Source organism: Sorex fumeus, unplaced genomic scaffold (genome assembly GCF_029834395.1).
Source record: "Sorex fumeus unplaced genomic scaffold, SorFum_2.1 ptg000037l, whole genome shotgun sequence".
NCBI classification, from domain to species: domain Eukaryota; kingdom Metazoa; phylum Chordata; class Mammalia; order Eulipotyphla; family Soricidae; genus Sorex; species Sorex fumeus.
This window is the reverse complement of record NW_026606094.1, coordinates 11,163,116-11,178,691: the sequence shown is the minus strand read 5'-3', so window position 1 is coordinate 11,178,691 and position 15,576 is coordinate 11,163,116. Positions and strand designations below refer to the sequence as shown.

The following is a 15,576-nucleotide window of genomic DNA, read 5'->3' as shown; positions in this document are numbered from 1 at the left end:
CCCAAAGACAAACAGACAAAAAACATTCTATGCTATGTATCAATCGCTGAAAGGCATAGAATTTTCTTTCTAAATTTATTTATTTATTTTTCGTGAAGTCAAGTAGTTTACGAAGTTCAAGATATGTGAAATGGGGAGGGAAGTAGAGGGTGAGAGAGAGAGAGAGAGAGAGAGAGAGAGAGAGAGAGAGAGAGAGAGAGAGAGAGGAAGAGACAGACACAGAGATGGAAACAGAAAGAGATAAGAGAGAGGAGAGAGAGAATGAGAGAGAGGAGAGAGAGATATTCAAGAGAGAACATGGGCTTCTTTAGAGTAGGTGAAAGTTAAAAATGTGTTTAATATATGTTTTAAAGCATAGGAACATTAAGAAAGGCAAATAAATGAAATAGGTCATGTCACAGGGAGCATTAAACATGTTTAAATATTGGACTTCTGATATAATTTTATGAATGAGTAAAAATTATGCTAATGTAAACCCAATCAATTAATTCAGCTTTTTTGTGGCTTATCCTAAAGCAAGCCACTTTACAGTGATCTAAAATAAGTGATGAGAATATTTATGTACTTAAATCATTCTACTTAACACAAAATTTGTTCCTGATTCAGGTAATTTGAAGGTAGTTACGAGAAAATACTCTTATTTTCTTCTAAATGTTCCTAGTTGCTGAATTTGAGATGTGTGTATGTGAGAACAGGTGCTAGAGAATAGTGAGTGACGGTTTCTAACTCATTTTCCATGAAAGTGAAAACACATAAGATGAATTCTTCTGTATTTCAGGGCCTCTCCATAGTTCAAACCTCAGCATGATCAAAACTCTGAGGAAAGTAATTGTACTCAAGTGGACTGAAAATCCCCATATTAGTCATTTCCTGACCGTTAATAATCTCAGTTATTAGTGTTTTCAACCCTCAACCCTTGCACCCATGAAATGGGGGTAATGAGAATCAACCTCAGAGCATTGCTATACATATAAATAAAAGAATGTATGAGAAATATACAATGTCTGGCACATAAAGTTAGTAATTATCAGGTCCAGAGAGTTAGTATAGGTATTTAGGTGCTTGTTTTGCATGCGATTCTGATTTTGTCCCTGACACTACATATGATTCCCCAAGCACTGTGAGGGTGATCGCTAAGCACAGAGGTGGGAGTGAGCCCTGAGCACCGCTGGGTGTGGCTCAAAGCCTCCCCATCATAGTGAATTATCATTCTTAAAAACAATATAGAATTATGTTAAATACCACATACAGATTAATAGAAAAAATATGTAAGTACTTCTGTTTATAAATTTATCATTTACTTTCCTTTTGCCTCATTTTCTTCAAATTTTAAACATTCTCTTGTCTTTATAAATGATTTTTTTCCCCTAAAGCATTCTCATTAAGACACACAGGAGACTTCTTTTGGGCATCCAGAAAGTTCACTAGCTATTTCACCCAGCATAGTCTGTGGAGCTGTGGCAGATGTGTTCATCTACTGAGAAAATTTGTACCTGTGATCCTCAAGGGGGATACTGTTTGCCTCTGGAGATGCTTAAAGATTTTTCCCAGGGGTTCATGGGTACAAAGATAATTTCAAGAGTTTTGGTGCCCCAAATTTCATTTTTTCATTTGCATATATTCCTTCTTGCCAAGAGACACTTCTGACATTTTTCTTTCCCTAGACCTCTCATAGATCCTCTTAAACTCTAAAAGAGAATGGTCTAGATTATGTTCTTTATTCCTAATATTAAAATCACAGTTCCAGGGGCTGGAGCAATAGCACAGTGAGTAGGGTGTTTGCCTTGCATGCGGCCGACCCGGGTTTGATTCCCAGCATCCCATATGGTCCCGCGAGCACGGCCAGGAGTAATTCTTGAGTGCATGAGCCAGTAGTAACCCCTGTGCATCGCCAGGTGTGACCCCCCCCCAAAAAAGCAAAAAAACCCCCACAGTTCCAGGGTAAAAAATCTATACAAAAATGTAAACTCGATAAAGTTAAATATGGTGTTGCTTAGAGAAAGTGTGGGCTTCTTGTCACTATGTAATATATCCTTCACTTCTAAGATTGTTTTCCGTTTCACACACAAATATTTCATGATAGGTCACCACTGTGATTATTTCCGTATACTTGAAGGGATTCAAGTAATTAAAGCTAGAACTAAATTCTCCCATCCACAAATTCCATTTATGCTAACACATTTTCTCTATCATTTTATTTTTCTCTATAATTTCAATTTTAATTGAACCCCTTTCATTCCAGCAAAAAAGTAATATTCTCCCAGTGGATATATGAGCTAATTATATAAAAATAAATCGCATTACTCTAGGATGTGCATTTTAACATATTTTTACTTCTGTATTTTAGAAATTATTTAATAATATTTGTAACTTATTTCTATTTTGACTTACTGCATATAACTAATAGATATAATCATAAATTTCTGAGATAAAAATGCCTTTAAGCTTAAACACTATATGGTAACCGAAACTTAAATAAATGAACATATTCCATATTGAGAATTATAGAATCATCAAAAAAGATTTTCATATTAAAATATATTTCATTAGATGAGATTCTGAGGTATTCAGAGTCATTTAGATAAATTTATGACTTCGGCAAGAACTTAGGAGAGAGACTGCTTATGTCAGAGTTGGATATGGAGATTCCACTTGAGTCTGCAAAAGGCAGAATAATATAAATCAAGAAAAATAGACTTAAAATCCACCTATTAAAAGTGAATATTTAAATGTATCCTTATTTCCTCTTTAGTTTGCACAAGGCCTATTGAATCTTGAATTTCATGTAATTGAATTTTCTTAGTTCTACCCATGGACAGGAACTGAGTGTTGAAAGTAGGTAAAGGGATATACCCTGATGACCTTTTAGTATCTGCATAGCAAACTATAAGGTCCAAAAGAACAGAGAGAGAGAGAAAGAGAGAGAGAGAGAGAGAGAGAGAGAAATTGCTGGTCATACGGACTTGAGGTGTGGAGGGGGCAGGAGGGAAAAACTGGGGACATTGGTGGTGGAAAAGGTACAGAGGTGAAGGGACTGTTGGAGCATTATATGACTAAAACACAATCAGGAGCAACCTCGTAACTGTGTATCTCACTGTAATTTAATTAAATTTTTTAAAAAGAAGCCAGTGTTAAATATAACAATTGACCAGAACTTCTTGCAAAGCTGAAATTGTATGCCAGTTGAACAGTTTTGCATTCATCCCTCCCAGTCAGGCACTGACTACCATCATTCTATTCTGTTTGGGCGAATTTGACTACTCTAGATACATCATGTCCCTGTAACCACACAGTGTCTTTTGTAACTATATTATTTCATTTGCCATGTTCTCAGGATTCATCCACCTTGTAATTTGTGTCATGTCCTTCCTTTTAAAGGTTAAATGCTAATCTTATCTGATGGATGGGAGGTAGTATACTATTGTAGTATCGATTGAATGTCCCTAATGATTAGTAATTTGAGCCTTTTATTTGAGGTAGTGTTCAGGGCTTCCTCCTGGTTCTGCACTTAGGGATTGCTCTTAATGAACTCTGGGGACCATATGAGTGCTGATGTTCAAATCTGGGTCTCAGCCACATGCAAAGCAATCATCCTTCTGGCTGTACTATCACTCTGGCCCTAGTTTGAGCCTTTTCATATGATTACCAGTACACAATGATTTTAAGTACCTCTGTTCCTTTTTTCAGTTGAAAAGATTTAGAAATTTCTCACTGAACCAGTAGCACTGAATTTCTAGTTCACTCTCCCAAGCACAATGCTATTAAATATCAAAGTTCAAAATATTATAATATCAGCATTCGCTGTCATTTTCCAGGTAGTCCAAAACATAACTTAAAAAATCCCAACTCTAACATTGTTTTTTGTTTTACTCTTAGATTGAGTTTTCTTTATCTCTAAAATCCTTGAACTGCTTCAAATTTCTTTCAAAGGTTTTATTACTAGTCACAAGAAAAATGTGTATCCTCCCCTTTTCTTGAATGGAAACATGAGATAAAGATGTTATCTCAAGGAGAAGAATTATATTATCCAGAAGTTCCCATAAACATTTCTCTTATCAAAAAGTTTGTAGTTTCTGTAATGTTAAACTTAAGTTACCCAGTCAGTTGTATTTACTAAACACCTATTGTGTGTTAGGCATTTGCCAAGCAGATGTAAATGATACCATTTCTGTCCTAAAAGATATCGTCTAGTAGTAAAGTAAGGTATTAAAATAAGCAAGTTTTATGGAAAACTAAGAGTTACCATAAAATAATTTCCCCAAATTTTGTAGGGGGGAAGGTTGATCTGGCAAAGGTCAAATTTAAGATGAGAAGGATGATGATAACAAAACAGGGAATTAAGGTAGATATACAGATGTCTTAGAAGTATTTCAAGCATTGTGAAAGATTTAATTTTTTTGCAGTTTTTCTAGTATATTCCCTGTTCTTGTCCTTTAATCTTTAGTTGATCATTTTGAACCATTAACGTGCAATGCAAAAGATGTTTGAATAATCAAGTACCTAGGAATCAGGTTAACTAAGGAAGTAAAGGACCTGTACAAAGAGAACTACAAAACGCTACTTCAGGAAATAAAAGAGGACATGAGGAAATGGAAAGATATCCCCTGCTCATGGGTCAGGAGACTTAACATTGTCAAAATGGCAATACTACCGAAAGCATTGTATAAATTCAATGCAGTCCCTATAAGGATACCCATGACATTCTTCAAAGAAATGGAGCAAACACTCCTGAAATTTATATGGAACAATAAGCCCCCACGAATAGCTAAAGCAATTCTTGGGAAAAAGAAAATGGGAGGAATCAACCTCCTGAACTTCAAACTGTACTACAAAGCAGTAATAATTAAAACAGCATGGTACTGGAACAAAGGCAGAACTGCAGACCAATGGAACAGGGTTGAATACACTGACATCTCCACTCAATCATATGATCATCTAATCTTTGATAAAGGTGCAAGTAATGTGAAGTGGAGTAAGGAAAGCCTCTTTAATAAATTGTGTTGGCATCACTGGACGGCTACATGCAAAAAAATAGGCTCAGAACTCTGCCTAACACCATGTACAAAAGTAAGATCAAAATGGATTAAAGACCTCAACATCAGACCAGAAACCATAAGGTACATTGAAGATAAAGTTGTCAAAACCCTCCATGACATTGAAGCTAATGGTATCTTCAAAGATGCCACGCCACTGGCCGAGCAAGTGAAAACAGAGATAGATAAATGGGACTATCTTAAACTAAGAAGCTTCTGCACCTCCAAAGAAACAGTGACCAAAATACAAAGACAGTCTACAGAATGGGAAAGGATATTCACCGAATACACATCTGACAAGGGGTTGATATCCAGGATATACAAAATACTGGTTAAACTCCACAAGAAGAAAACATCCAACCCCATCCAAAAATGGGGCAATGAAATGAACAGAAACTTTCTCAAAGAAGAAATCCGAATGGCAAAAAAGCACATGAGAAAATGCTCTGCATCATTAATCATCAGGGAGATGCAGATCAAAACCACAATGAGATACCATCTCACACCTCAGAGACTGGCCCACATTCAAAAGAGCAAAAGCAACCGATGCTGGCACAGATGTGGCGAGAAAGGGACACTCCTTCACTGTTGGTGGGAATGTCGACTGGTTCAGCCCTTCTGGAAAACAGTATGGACGATTCTCAAAAAATTAGAAATTGAGCTCCCACTTGACCCAGCAATACCACTCCTGGGAATATATCCCAGAGAGGCAAAAATGTATAGTCGAAGTGACATAAGCACTTGTTTGTTCATTGCAGCACTCTTTACAATAGCCAGAAACTGGAAGAGACCTGAATGCCCAAGAACAGATGACTGGTTAAAGAAACTTTGGTACATCTACACAATGGAGTACTATGTAGCTGTTAGAAAAGATGAAGTCATGAAATTTACATACAAGTGGTACAATATGGAAAGTATCATGCTAAGTGAAATGAGTCAGAAAGAGAGGGATAGACATAGAAAGATTGCATTCATCTGGGGGATATAAAGTAACAAAGTATGAGATTAATACCCAAGAACAGCTGAGATCAGCACCAGGAGGATTACTCCATAACTTAGAGGCCAGCCGGGTATCCTAGAGGAAAGGGCAGTTCAGATAGAGAAGGGAGCACCAAATAAAGGGTGTTTGGAGGATCCTCCCAGGAGGGGAGATGCATGTGGAAAGTAGACTATGGACTGAACATGTTTGCCACTCAATGCCTCTTTTGCAGACCACAACACCCAAAAGGAGAGAGAGAACACAGGGGATTGCCCTGCCACAGAGGCAGGGGGGGATGGGGGGATGGGGGTGGGGGGATATTATCCATGGTGGTGGAAAATGGGCACTGGTGGAGGGATGGGTATCTGATCATTGTATAATCGAAACCCAAGCACAAAAAATTGTAAATCTACAACTGTAAAAAAAAAAAGAAAGAAACAAAAAAAATTAAAAAAGAAAAAATTTAGTAGCACTCGGATGGGGGAGATGGGGGGTGGGAGGGATACTGGGATCCGTGGTGGTGGGAAATGGGTACTGGTGGAGGGATGGGTACTTGATCATTGTATAATTGAAACCCAAGCACAAAAATGTGTCAGTCTGCAACTGTACCTCATGATGTCTCACTATTAAAAAAAAATTTTAATAAAAAAAATCAAAAAAAAGGAAAAAAAAGATGTTTGAATAGATACACGTTGTAAAAATTACTAACAGTTTACTAGTTTGCCTGAATTTTATACAAATACAACAAATGATGATGGTTTAGCTGTCTAGTTTTATAACCATAATCTTATAAAGTTATTTTCTTTAACATTTATTTTGTATTAAATTTGTATTTCATTTTTATACCTGAGGGAAAATTTATAGATCATAAAATAGTTTTATGCCATATTTAAAGTTTTAAGGGTTTTTTTGGTTTGTTTTTTACCTTATGGCCAAGATACGAATTTCAATGGGAGCTTATATTCTATTTACATGACTTAAAAACTTTCCTAGATATTTAAGTTTGTGCCTTGATTATTTTATAATAGTAATTTAGATAAAGGTTCTCCTTTGGTTATTTACAGTTGAGTTAACAAAGCTCCTGAGTAAATTGTGTTTTTCAGGTTCTTATTATTTTGAATGCAGTTGATGTCAAATAATGTCAAATTTTACATTTTCTGATGATCATTGAGTCCAGTTCTCTATTTCTGAGCATGCTACAATGCACTACTCAGGCAGTCTGACCAAGGACATACATTTAGTGTAACAAATTACAATAGGGCCAGTTACTCAAAGAAGTCTGCCAGTTAGCCTAATTAAAATAGATATAAGAGTTGACAGAATGCATCTCAAAGAGTGACTTCTCTGAGATACTTACTGATAGTGGATGGTTTTAAAGAAATACCTCTGAAGCATGCACATGATTCTAGTATCATTTCTGCTATGTGCAGTTTACTTGCTACCATACTAATCACTCATCTCAAATTTCTTTTAATTGAAGGGTTTAAGTTCTAGATCCATGAAATAAGGGATAAGGAAAAGCATGCAGAGATAAAAATTGGGGACAAACTGACATAAAAATAAAAAGATGTTGCTTGTTTTTGAATAGAACTCTTTAGGTGTCTTCTCTCACTTCTGTTTTAAAAGGCATTTGTATTTTGGTTTCTCTGCTTTCATGAATTATTTCTTTTCTGTTTTGAGGCCACACCAGCAGTGCTCAGGGGCTACTCTGTGCAGAGGGTCATTCCCCAGCAGGATTCAAGAGACCATGCAGTGCTGGGCGGTGGGAGGGAGGGTATTGGTCAAACCTTCATGCAAAGTAGGTGCTCAGTCCTTTGAGCTATCTCTGTCCAGGATTTCATAATTGCTGGCTGTCCTTCTCTTTGCAGGCTGACCTCATAGAAAAGGGGAGAAGAGTCAGTTATTTAGGTCCTTTAATTCTATTCTTTTCCTCTGTTGGGGTTGGTGGGGGGTACATCAACTTTGGAGAGATCTATTCAACTGTCGTGTCTCTTTATTCTCTTTTAAAAACATTGCTTTTGGAAGATTTATTATGTAGTTTTAAAATGTTCTTCTTGGTTCATGCCACAAATGTTTCTATTCCCAGAGTCATTTTTGATTTTGCACATGATGCCCTGTATTATGAAAAGATTTGTTCAACAATACTTTAACTTTAATCTTCTTTAAATGACTATAGACTTGTCATTAATGTGAGTAACTAACATTTGGGAATATTGACCTGTGCTGGATGGTGATACTATATGTATATTTTCTCATTTAATCAAAACAATGCTTCAGTACACCAAATTCAATTTTAACTTATTCATTCATTCATTAAATATATTAAAATAATCTATTTTACCTATCTTTTATTTGGTGGGGGGCGGGGAGGGCTGGAGCGATAGCAGAGCAGGTAGGGCATTTGCCTTGCACGTGGCCGACCCAGGTTTGATTCTTCCGCCCCTCTCAGAGAGCCCAGCAAGCTACTGAGAGTATCTCACCCGCTCGGCAATGCCTGGCAAGCTACCTGTGACGTATTCGATATGCCAAACACAGTAACAACAAGTCTCACAATGGAGACATTACAGGTGCCTGCTCGAGCAAATCGATGAACAACGGGAGGACAGTGCTACAGTGCTATTCATTCATTTATTTGTTATTGGCTTTGGGAGCCCTATCTATCAGAGCTCAGTGCTTGCTCCAGGCTTTGTATTCAAGGATTACTTCTGGTGGGCTCTATGAGGGGGAGGGGAGGGCAAAATAGTGTTCTGGATATCAAACCTGGAGCAGCTACGTTCAAAGGAAGAGCGCTACCTTCCTTACTATCTCCCCAATCCAGATTCTATTTGTAATTTCACAAGATCTCCTAATTTAATACTAGTAGGCAAGGAACATTAAGTGAACCTGGAATTCTTGGCCCTTGGACACTCTAGGTAAATATTATGCTAGGCACCTTGCATCCCAAAACTCAAATACAACCTTAATACATTAATCTGTTTATATTTTTTACCATGGAGGATTTAATTTGATAATCATATATTTTTATCCTACACAAGCTTTTTAAAATTAGTATTTAGACCTCAGTGATATAAGTGAAACATTAAAATGGAAAAGGCTAATAAATCTATAATGTTTTACATAGTATGATAAACTGAGTGAATAGGATTATTATTGTTTATAAAAACATAATGCACTATGTTCAAGCATATTAATATTTCTATTTTAGCATAAGCTGTCTATGTTCAAGGATATTAATATTTCTAGTGTTAGCATAAATTTTTTTTCTTTGATTGTACATTGCCTCATTTACCTTAGTGGTTAGATGGAATAGCATCACAATCACCACTGGGAATGATGTTTTGGTGGGGTCTTAAAGTACACATCTTATTAAGTTTCTGTTTTTCCACTGCGATGTTTATAAAGTCACTATTTGTTTCTCTTCAGGAAACTTTGGTTATGTATTTTAATGGGTAATTTGTGCCTATATCTATATTTTATTTTCTGTGGGTGATTTGTGCCTATATCTATATTTTATTTTCATGGCAGTCAAGATTTTCATTTTGCAATTCTAGGAAGCTCACATAAATTTTAGTTTCTTCTTTCAAAAATATTCTGAAAATTCTTTAAAAATTTTTTTTTTTTTTTTTGCTTTTTGGGTCACACCTGGCTATGCACAGAGGTTACTGCTGGCTCTGCACTCAGGAATTACCCCTGGCGGTGCTCAGGGGACCATATGAGATGCTGGGAATCAAACCCGGGTTGGCCACGTGCAAGGCAAACGCACTACACGCTGTGCTATTGCTTTAGCCCTAAATTTTTTTTCAAAAAGTATATGTTGTATGTTTTTAAAAAAATGCTTTTGTTCTTCATCTTTGAAAAGTATGTTTATCTAGAGACAGCCTTGTAAAATAATAGATTTTTCTTGTACTTAAAAAAAAATTTCTGACTTGAAAGATGAACCGGGAGGGGGACGTTCCTGGCTCATCCTTCACACTCTACTGAGGTCACGAGTTGCCCCCCACGAGTGGCTCTCCGGCACAGCCATGGCTCCAGAGGCACAAGGACTTAATGCAGAGCCTGGCAGCTAGCGGCAGAAAAGTGAATGGACTATGCGTTAATCCATGGTACCATGCCTCCCCGGGAGGGAAGTGGTGTCGCTCCCTTCCGCCTTTCCCGCCCCCCCCCCCCCACCCCGGGCAGCAAGATGGCGGCCGTCTCTGAGCTTATTGAAAAGGCAGGTATGAGCTGGCGGTGAAGGGGTAACTACAACCTCATGGGAAGGGGGGGCATTCCCGGCTTGCCCTTCACACCTACCGAGGTCACGACTTGCCCCCCACGAGCGGCTCTCTGGCACAGCCATGGCTCCAGAGCTACAGAAACCAACCTCGTAATTATCTGGCTCTTGGCAGAAATCCCTCCAGACTAAATAAGTAAAATATCAGAAATCCAAAATTGTGCAGCTGCTATCGCCGCGCGGCGCCATCATATGATTCTCATAGCCAGCTGTAGAAAACAAATTATTTCACAATGCCTTTTCAGCAGTTCTGATTGTTGGGTGTAAACTCTAAACCATAATGGTGCATCTTTTGTCAAAATAATGAATGTAATCAAAGTAGATAGTTAAGTAGAATTCATCTGCCTCACAGGCATTGGGAGGGGTGGGAGGGGAGTATATTGGGGTTCTTGGTGGTGAAAAATAAGTACTGGTGAAGGGAAAGGTGTTTCATCATTGCATGACCGAGACTTAAACCTGAAAGCTTTGTAACTTTTCCCACAGTGATCCAATAAATAAATATATATAAAAAAAATTCTGACTTGAACTTTGATGTAAGCCACTCTCAAGAAATTGTTTTGTTATTGGGATCACTTTACTTTTAAAGAAAGTCAAAAAGAACTACTTATAATACTAAGTGTAGTGTTTCTAGGAAGACACATAACAGTGTGCTTTGCCTATTGTAACACTGTGCCATCTTCTTTTATTCATTTGAAACTTTCAGTTAAAATATTACAAGAACACTGCTTCTCTTAGATCCTTCTCCATTTGTCAAGAACAAAACATTATAAAGTGGCATCTTTGACATAGTTTTTTATTGTTCTGATATGAAGAAAGGTGATAATAAAATCCATATCTTTGAATTTCATACCTATCAGTGCTCTCAGGTTTTCTTTTAGCTTGGTCTTAGATCTGATTGTTGGCAGTTCTTAACCCATTTTATAGGAAACAAAAAATTGGAGGAGTTACAAAGTTCAATTCCCAGTGGAGTCGCAAACCAAACTCAGAAATTCTAGTTGCTGTCACAATTCCATCTCATTTTGCATGATTAAAAGCCATGAGATAAGAACCAAATGGTGCAAGTATTCAAAAATTACTCCAAAACGTAATTCAAATACTAAAGGAATTGAAATAGAATATGTGGTGGCATCCTCTATTTAATTGCAAAACATAATACATTTTAAGAAGAATATAGTTATATATTATGTACATAATTAATATTCAGAAAATTATTGCAAGATACTAAATATACTTTTAGCATCACTGTATCACTGTCATCCTGTTGTTCATCGATTTCCTCGAGCAGGCACCAGTAACATCTCCTTCGTCCTAGCCCTGATGTTTTAGAAAGTGCCACATTGGTGGCTCTTTCAGGTCAGGGGAACGAGACCCATCATTGTTACTGGATTTTGGCATATCAAATACGTCATGAGGAGTTTGCTAGACTCTGCTGTGCAGTCAGGATACTCTCTGTAGGCTGCCGGGTTCTCCAAGAGTAAGAACTAGGTAATAAGATGTTGCATGGCCACAAATGCGTGAGCACACTTCCAGGAGCTGGGTTTTATAGTCTCTGGGTCTTGGCCATTGATGGGATAACATATACTTTTAGCATTTACATATATATAGGTATATATATATATATATATATATATATATATACCTATATATATATTCTCAGCATAATATAGTAAATATGCATAAATAGTAAAGTAATATGCTTGCCATAGTTATTCACATTTTTCTATTTATGGATTCTTTTGAGTGTGACAAGGAAAGGGAACCTATAGGAATTCTTCTCTAGTCATTACAGAAATGATAATGAGAAAAACTGAGATAGGGAGACAAATTGTTTCAACTTATAAATCTTCATTTTTTCACAGTTACAAACATTTTTTGAGACATTCCTGAAAGCCAGTTCTCCTCTTCAAGCTTTTGATAATATGAAAGAAGCAATCATCAAACTCTTGCTAGCTGCTGAAGTATTCAGTGAAACTTCTACTCTGGGACCAAAGGCCTTTAAGAGGTAAAAATAAATATAAAGTTTTAAAAGTTGAGGTAAAAACTACTTTATAAAAAATGGTTGTATAACAAGTATCTTAATTATCAGAGATCGTTTCGGCCCCAAGACCTCTAATCATTTTCTTTACCGGATAAAACTGTGTGGTTACTTTACTTAATTATCAGAAGTATGTATTAGGTGGAAAAATGATGTGGCTATAAATATGAACTTTATAGCACATTTTCTAATTTAAAGATCCTAAAACTTTTAAAGTTTTAACAGACTTGGTAGAATCTAAAGCATGATGACAAGAAATACAGCAGAATTATCTAACAATTTTTATTACAGCCCCATGTAATCTCAGCTATCAATACTTTCTATTCACTAGCCAAAATTTTAATTATAGGTTTTATTAATAAAAATCAAACAGATTTTTCTCTGTCTCTTAATTTGAATTTAATTCTTTGTCTTTAGGGGGATTTTAAATACATCATGAACAAGGGATTTTAAATACATCATGAACAAAGGCTAAATGAGGTGCCTCCATAAAAGTTTTATCACTCTTTTTAGGTGAATAAGAACTCTTAGCATGCAGGAATATGATAAATTCCTCTCTACATTTAGGTTTTCATAGAGTAATTTCATTGTTCAGTTTAATATATTATGAAAACTTTGTATATATGTTTGTAATGAACAATTCAAAATCTAAAAATTTGGATTTGATTATAGATGATCCTCCTTTCAAAAATTAGTATAGGTTTTGACATTTGTCTGTGGTAACTATTCATGATACTAAATACTAAAAACCAAATACTAAATCAAATATAGCAAGTTAATTTCTGTGTCACCTTGTGTCTTTGTTTCAGATGCAGAACGTGTTTTCAACTTTTAACTTTTGATATTGGTTACAACAGTCTCAAGTACCAGGTGGTACTCAAGGTGAGTTTGCGAAGCCTCATGGGAGTTTCTATCTTTTGCAGAAAAATGTGTTAGTGTGAGTGTATGTGTAGGTTATATTTGTGTTATTTTTGTTCACAGTAATTAACCAGTGGGCATTTGCCTTGCAAGCGGCCAACATGGCTGACCCAAGTTCGATTCCTCCGCCCCTCTCAGAGAGCCCGGCAAGCAGCCTTGTCAAGCTACCTGTAGCGTATTCGATATGCCAAACACAGTAACAAGTCTCACAATGGAGTTGTTACTGAGCCCGCTCAAGCAAATCGATAAACATCGGGAGGACAGTGATAGTGACAGTGATATTTTAATTTACAATGCTATAGAAATTTCTAAAATGTTTTCCTAGTATAAATAAGTATACTTTTACTTTACCTCTAGTCAAATGAACTTATTTGAATCTAAATATTTTCATTTAAATTGCATTTAGTGAGGCCAGAGGTAGTTAAAGGGCTTAAGGTGCTTGTTTTGCTATCAACCGTGGTTCAATCCCTGCCACTGCATATGGTCCTCCAAGCTCTGCCATCAGTGATTTCCACCAGTGATTCCCGAGCAAAGAGCCTGACTTAGCTCAGCTGGGCATGTGCCTCTCCCCCCCCAAATAATGGCTCTGAGTGCCAAAAAGTTTTTTAAAATAACAATTAATTGAATTAACATCTAAAGCACTAGATCTTATAAAAGGCCAGGGGACAAATTTAAATAAATTTGTAAGCAGAATTCAACTTCATGTTGCATTGAGTAGTATTTTTTTTTAAACCATTTGGCTGAACAACTCAAAGATTCATCCATTTAAAAATTGAAACAATGAATCTACCATCATGGTAATGAGGCTACTTTTTCCATTATTGTATATTTATTATTTTATAGACTTATCAGTTTAATTGATATTATTCTTTTCAACTTTATTCTTTAGAAATATTGAATTACTTTTCATAAATGTAGAGTCTTTAATAATATTTTAAAGATAAACTAATGCAATAGTACATTAATTTTTGTATGGAAGAATTGTATCTTCCAAAGAACAATACTTAAATTTATAAAAGTGTTGACCTCCAAAAGGACCACTAGATGTCAGTTCTGATCTACAACAGGAAATGAATCATTCTTAGCAATTGTCCTGTGTGGAAAGAAAGTCAATGAAAACTACTTGCTGTTTTTGCTCTCACACAGGTGCATGAACATTTAAATGTTCAATATGATGATAGTACGGTTTTTGAGGACCAAAGCACAGAAGAATTCCTGTTAAAAGATACTTACAATTTTCTCTTTTCTAATGAGTCTTCATTAGCTATGTTTTCTGAGATATTTCAGAGAATTTACAGATCTGGTGTATTTAAGGTAAGTGCATATTTTTTGTGTTGAAAATATATTATATTATTTTTAAAAGTGCCATATTTATTGCATAGTTATGCAACTTGAAAATCATTTGAAATGACTTGTTGTGTTATATTATCCTTTTTAATAGTTTTTCACTTGAGGATCAATATTATTTTCATTTCAATAAGCACATGGCTTTTAATGTTGAAGTAATGCATTGGAAATGAAGTAAAACAGTTCCTAATTGTTTTTAATACCATGCATCATACATGTTATATGTTAGAATTCTTTTTTAAAGGAATCATAAAACTATTTGGAGACATACTAGAGCCTCCAAACTAGAGTACTCTAGATTGCATTCAAAGAATAAGAGTCGTCATAATGCTAGTTTTTTTTTTAATTATTCACATGTGGTTAGTATCTTAGGTTAGATGCTTATAATCAGAATGTTGTGCTTCAGAGCAAGATTACTTTTCTCTGGAAGTTCAATGCAAATTTTCTTGAGCATCAAAAAATATGTATGATGAGTAATTATATCACAGTATACTAGCACCTATTTGAACATCCATATTTTGGAAAAGCAAAGATTGTAAAAGAAAAATTTGAAGGGTTTCACAAATATTTATGCTCTATGGAGACATATTTGTGAGAGATGTAATATGGCCTTCCAGACTATTATTTTCCTCTTGGTTTGTTTCATTGATTTCTTGTTTTTTTTTTGTTTTTTTTTAGCAAGTGAGTGATATTCAATTAAAACTATTGAACCATCCAGACCAGAAAGAATATTAGTCATGTGCACTTTTTGCAAATCAAGGGGGGATTTAAATAAATGAATGTGGGAAAAATATGGGTCATCTGTTTAATAAAATCTGGAAATTCCAAAATGGCAATTTCTCAGGTATGAGAGTTGCATATAAATTTACTGCTCTGAAATTACCCCGGAGGTTAAAAAAGACAGGAATTGTATGTCCAGCTTGACACACATGCTTTTCCCTTCAGGTCTCATCTCCCCCAATTCAGTCCCAAAGCACTGTCAATCTACTGC

General features: G+C 35.9%; 1 protein-coding gene across 1 annotated transcript in view; it reads left to right on the top strand.

Moving 5' to 3' along the window:
* Positions 1-15,576, top strand: part of CPED1 (cadherin like and PC-esterase domain containing 1) — a 338,587-nt gene that overhangs the window by 147,555 nt on the left and 175,456 nt on the right. Inside the window, exons 7-9 of the mRNA XM_056118573.1 lie at positions 12,145-12,287; positions 13,130-13,202; positions 14,385-14,552. Coding sequence (XP_055974548.1) covers positions 12,145-12,287; positions 13,130-13,202; positions 14,385-14,552 — 384 coding nt within the window. The remainder of the gene's footprint in view (positions 1-12,144; positions 12,288-13,129; positions 13,203-14,384; positions 14,553-15,576) is intronic.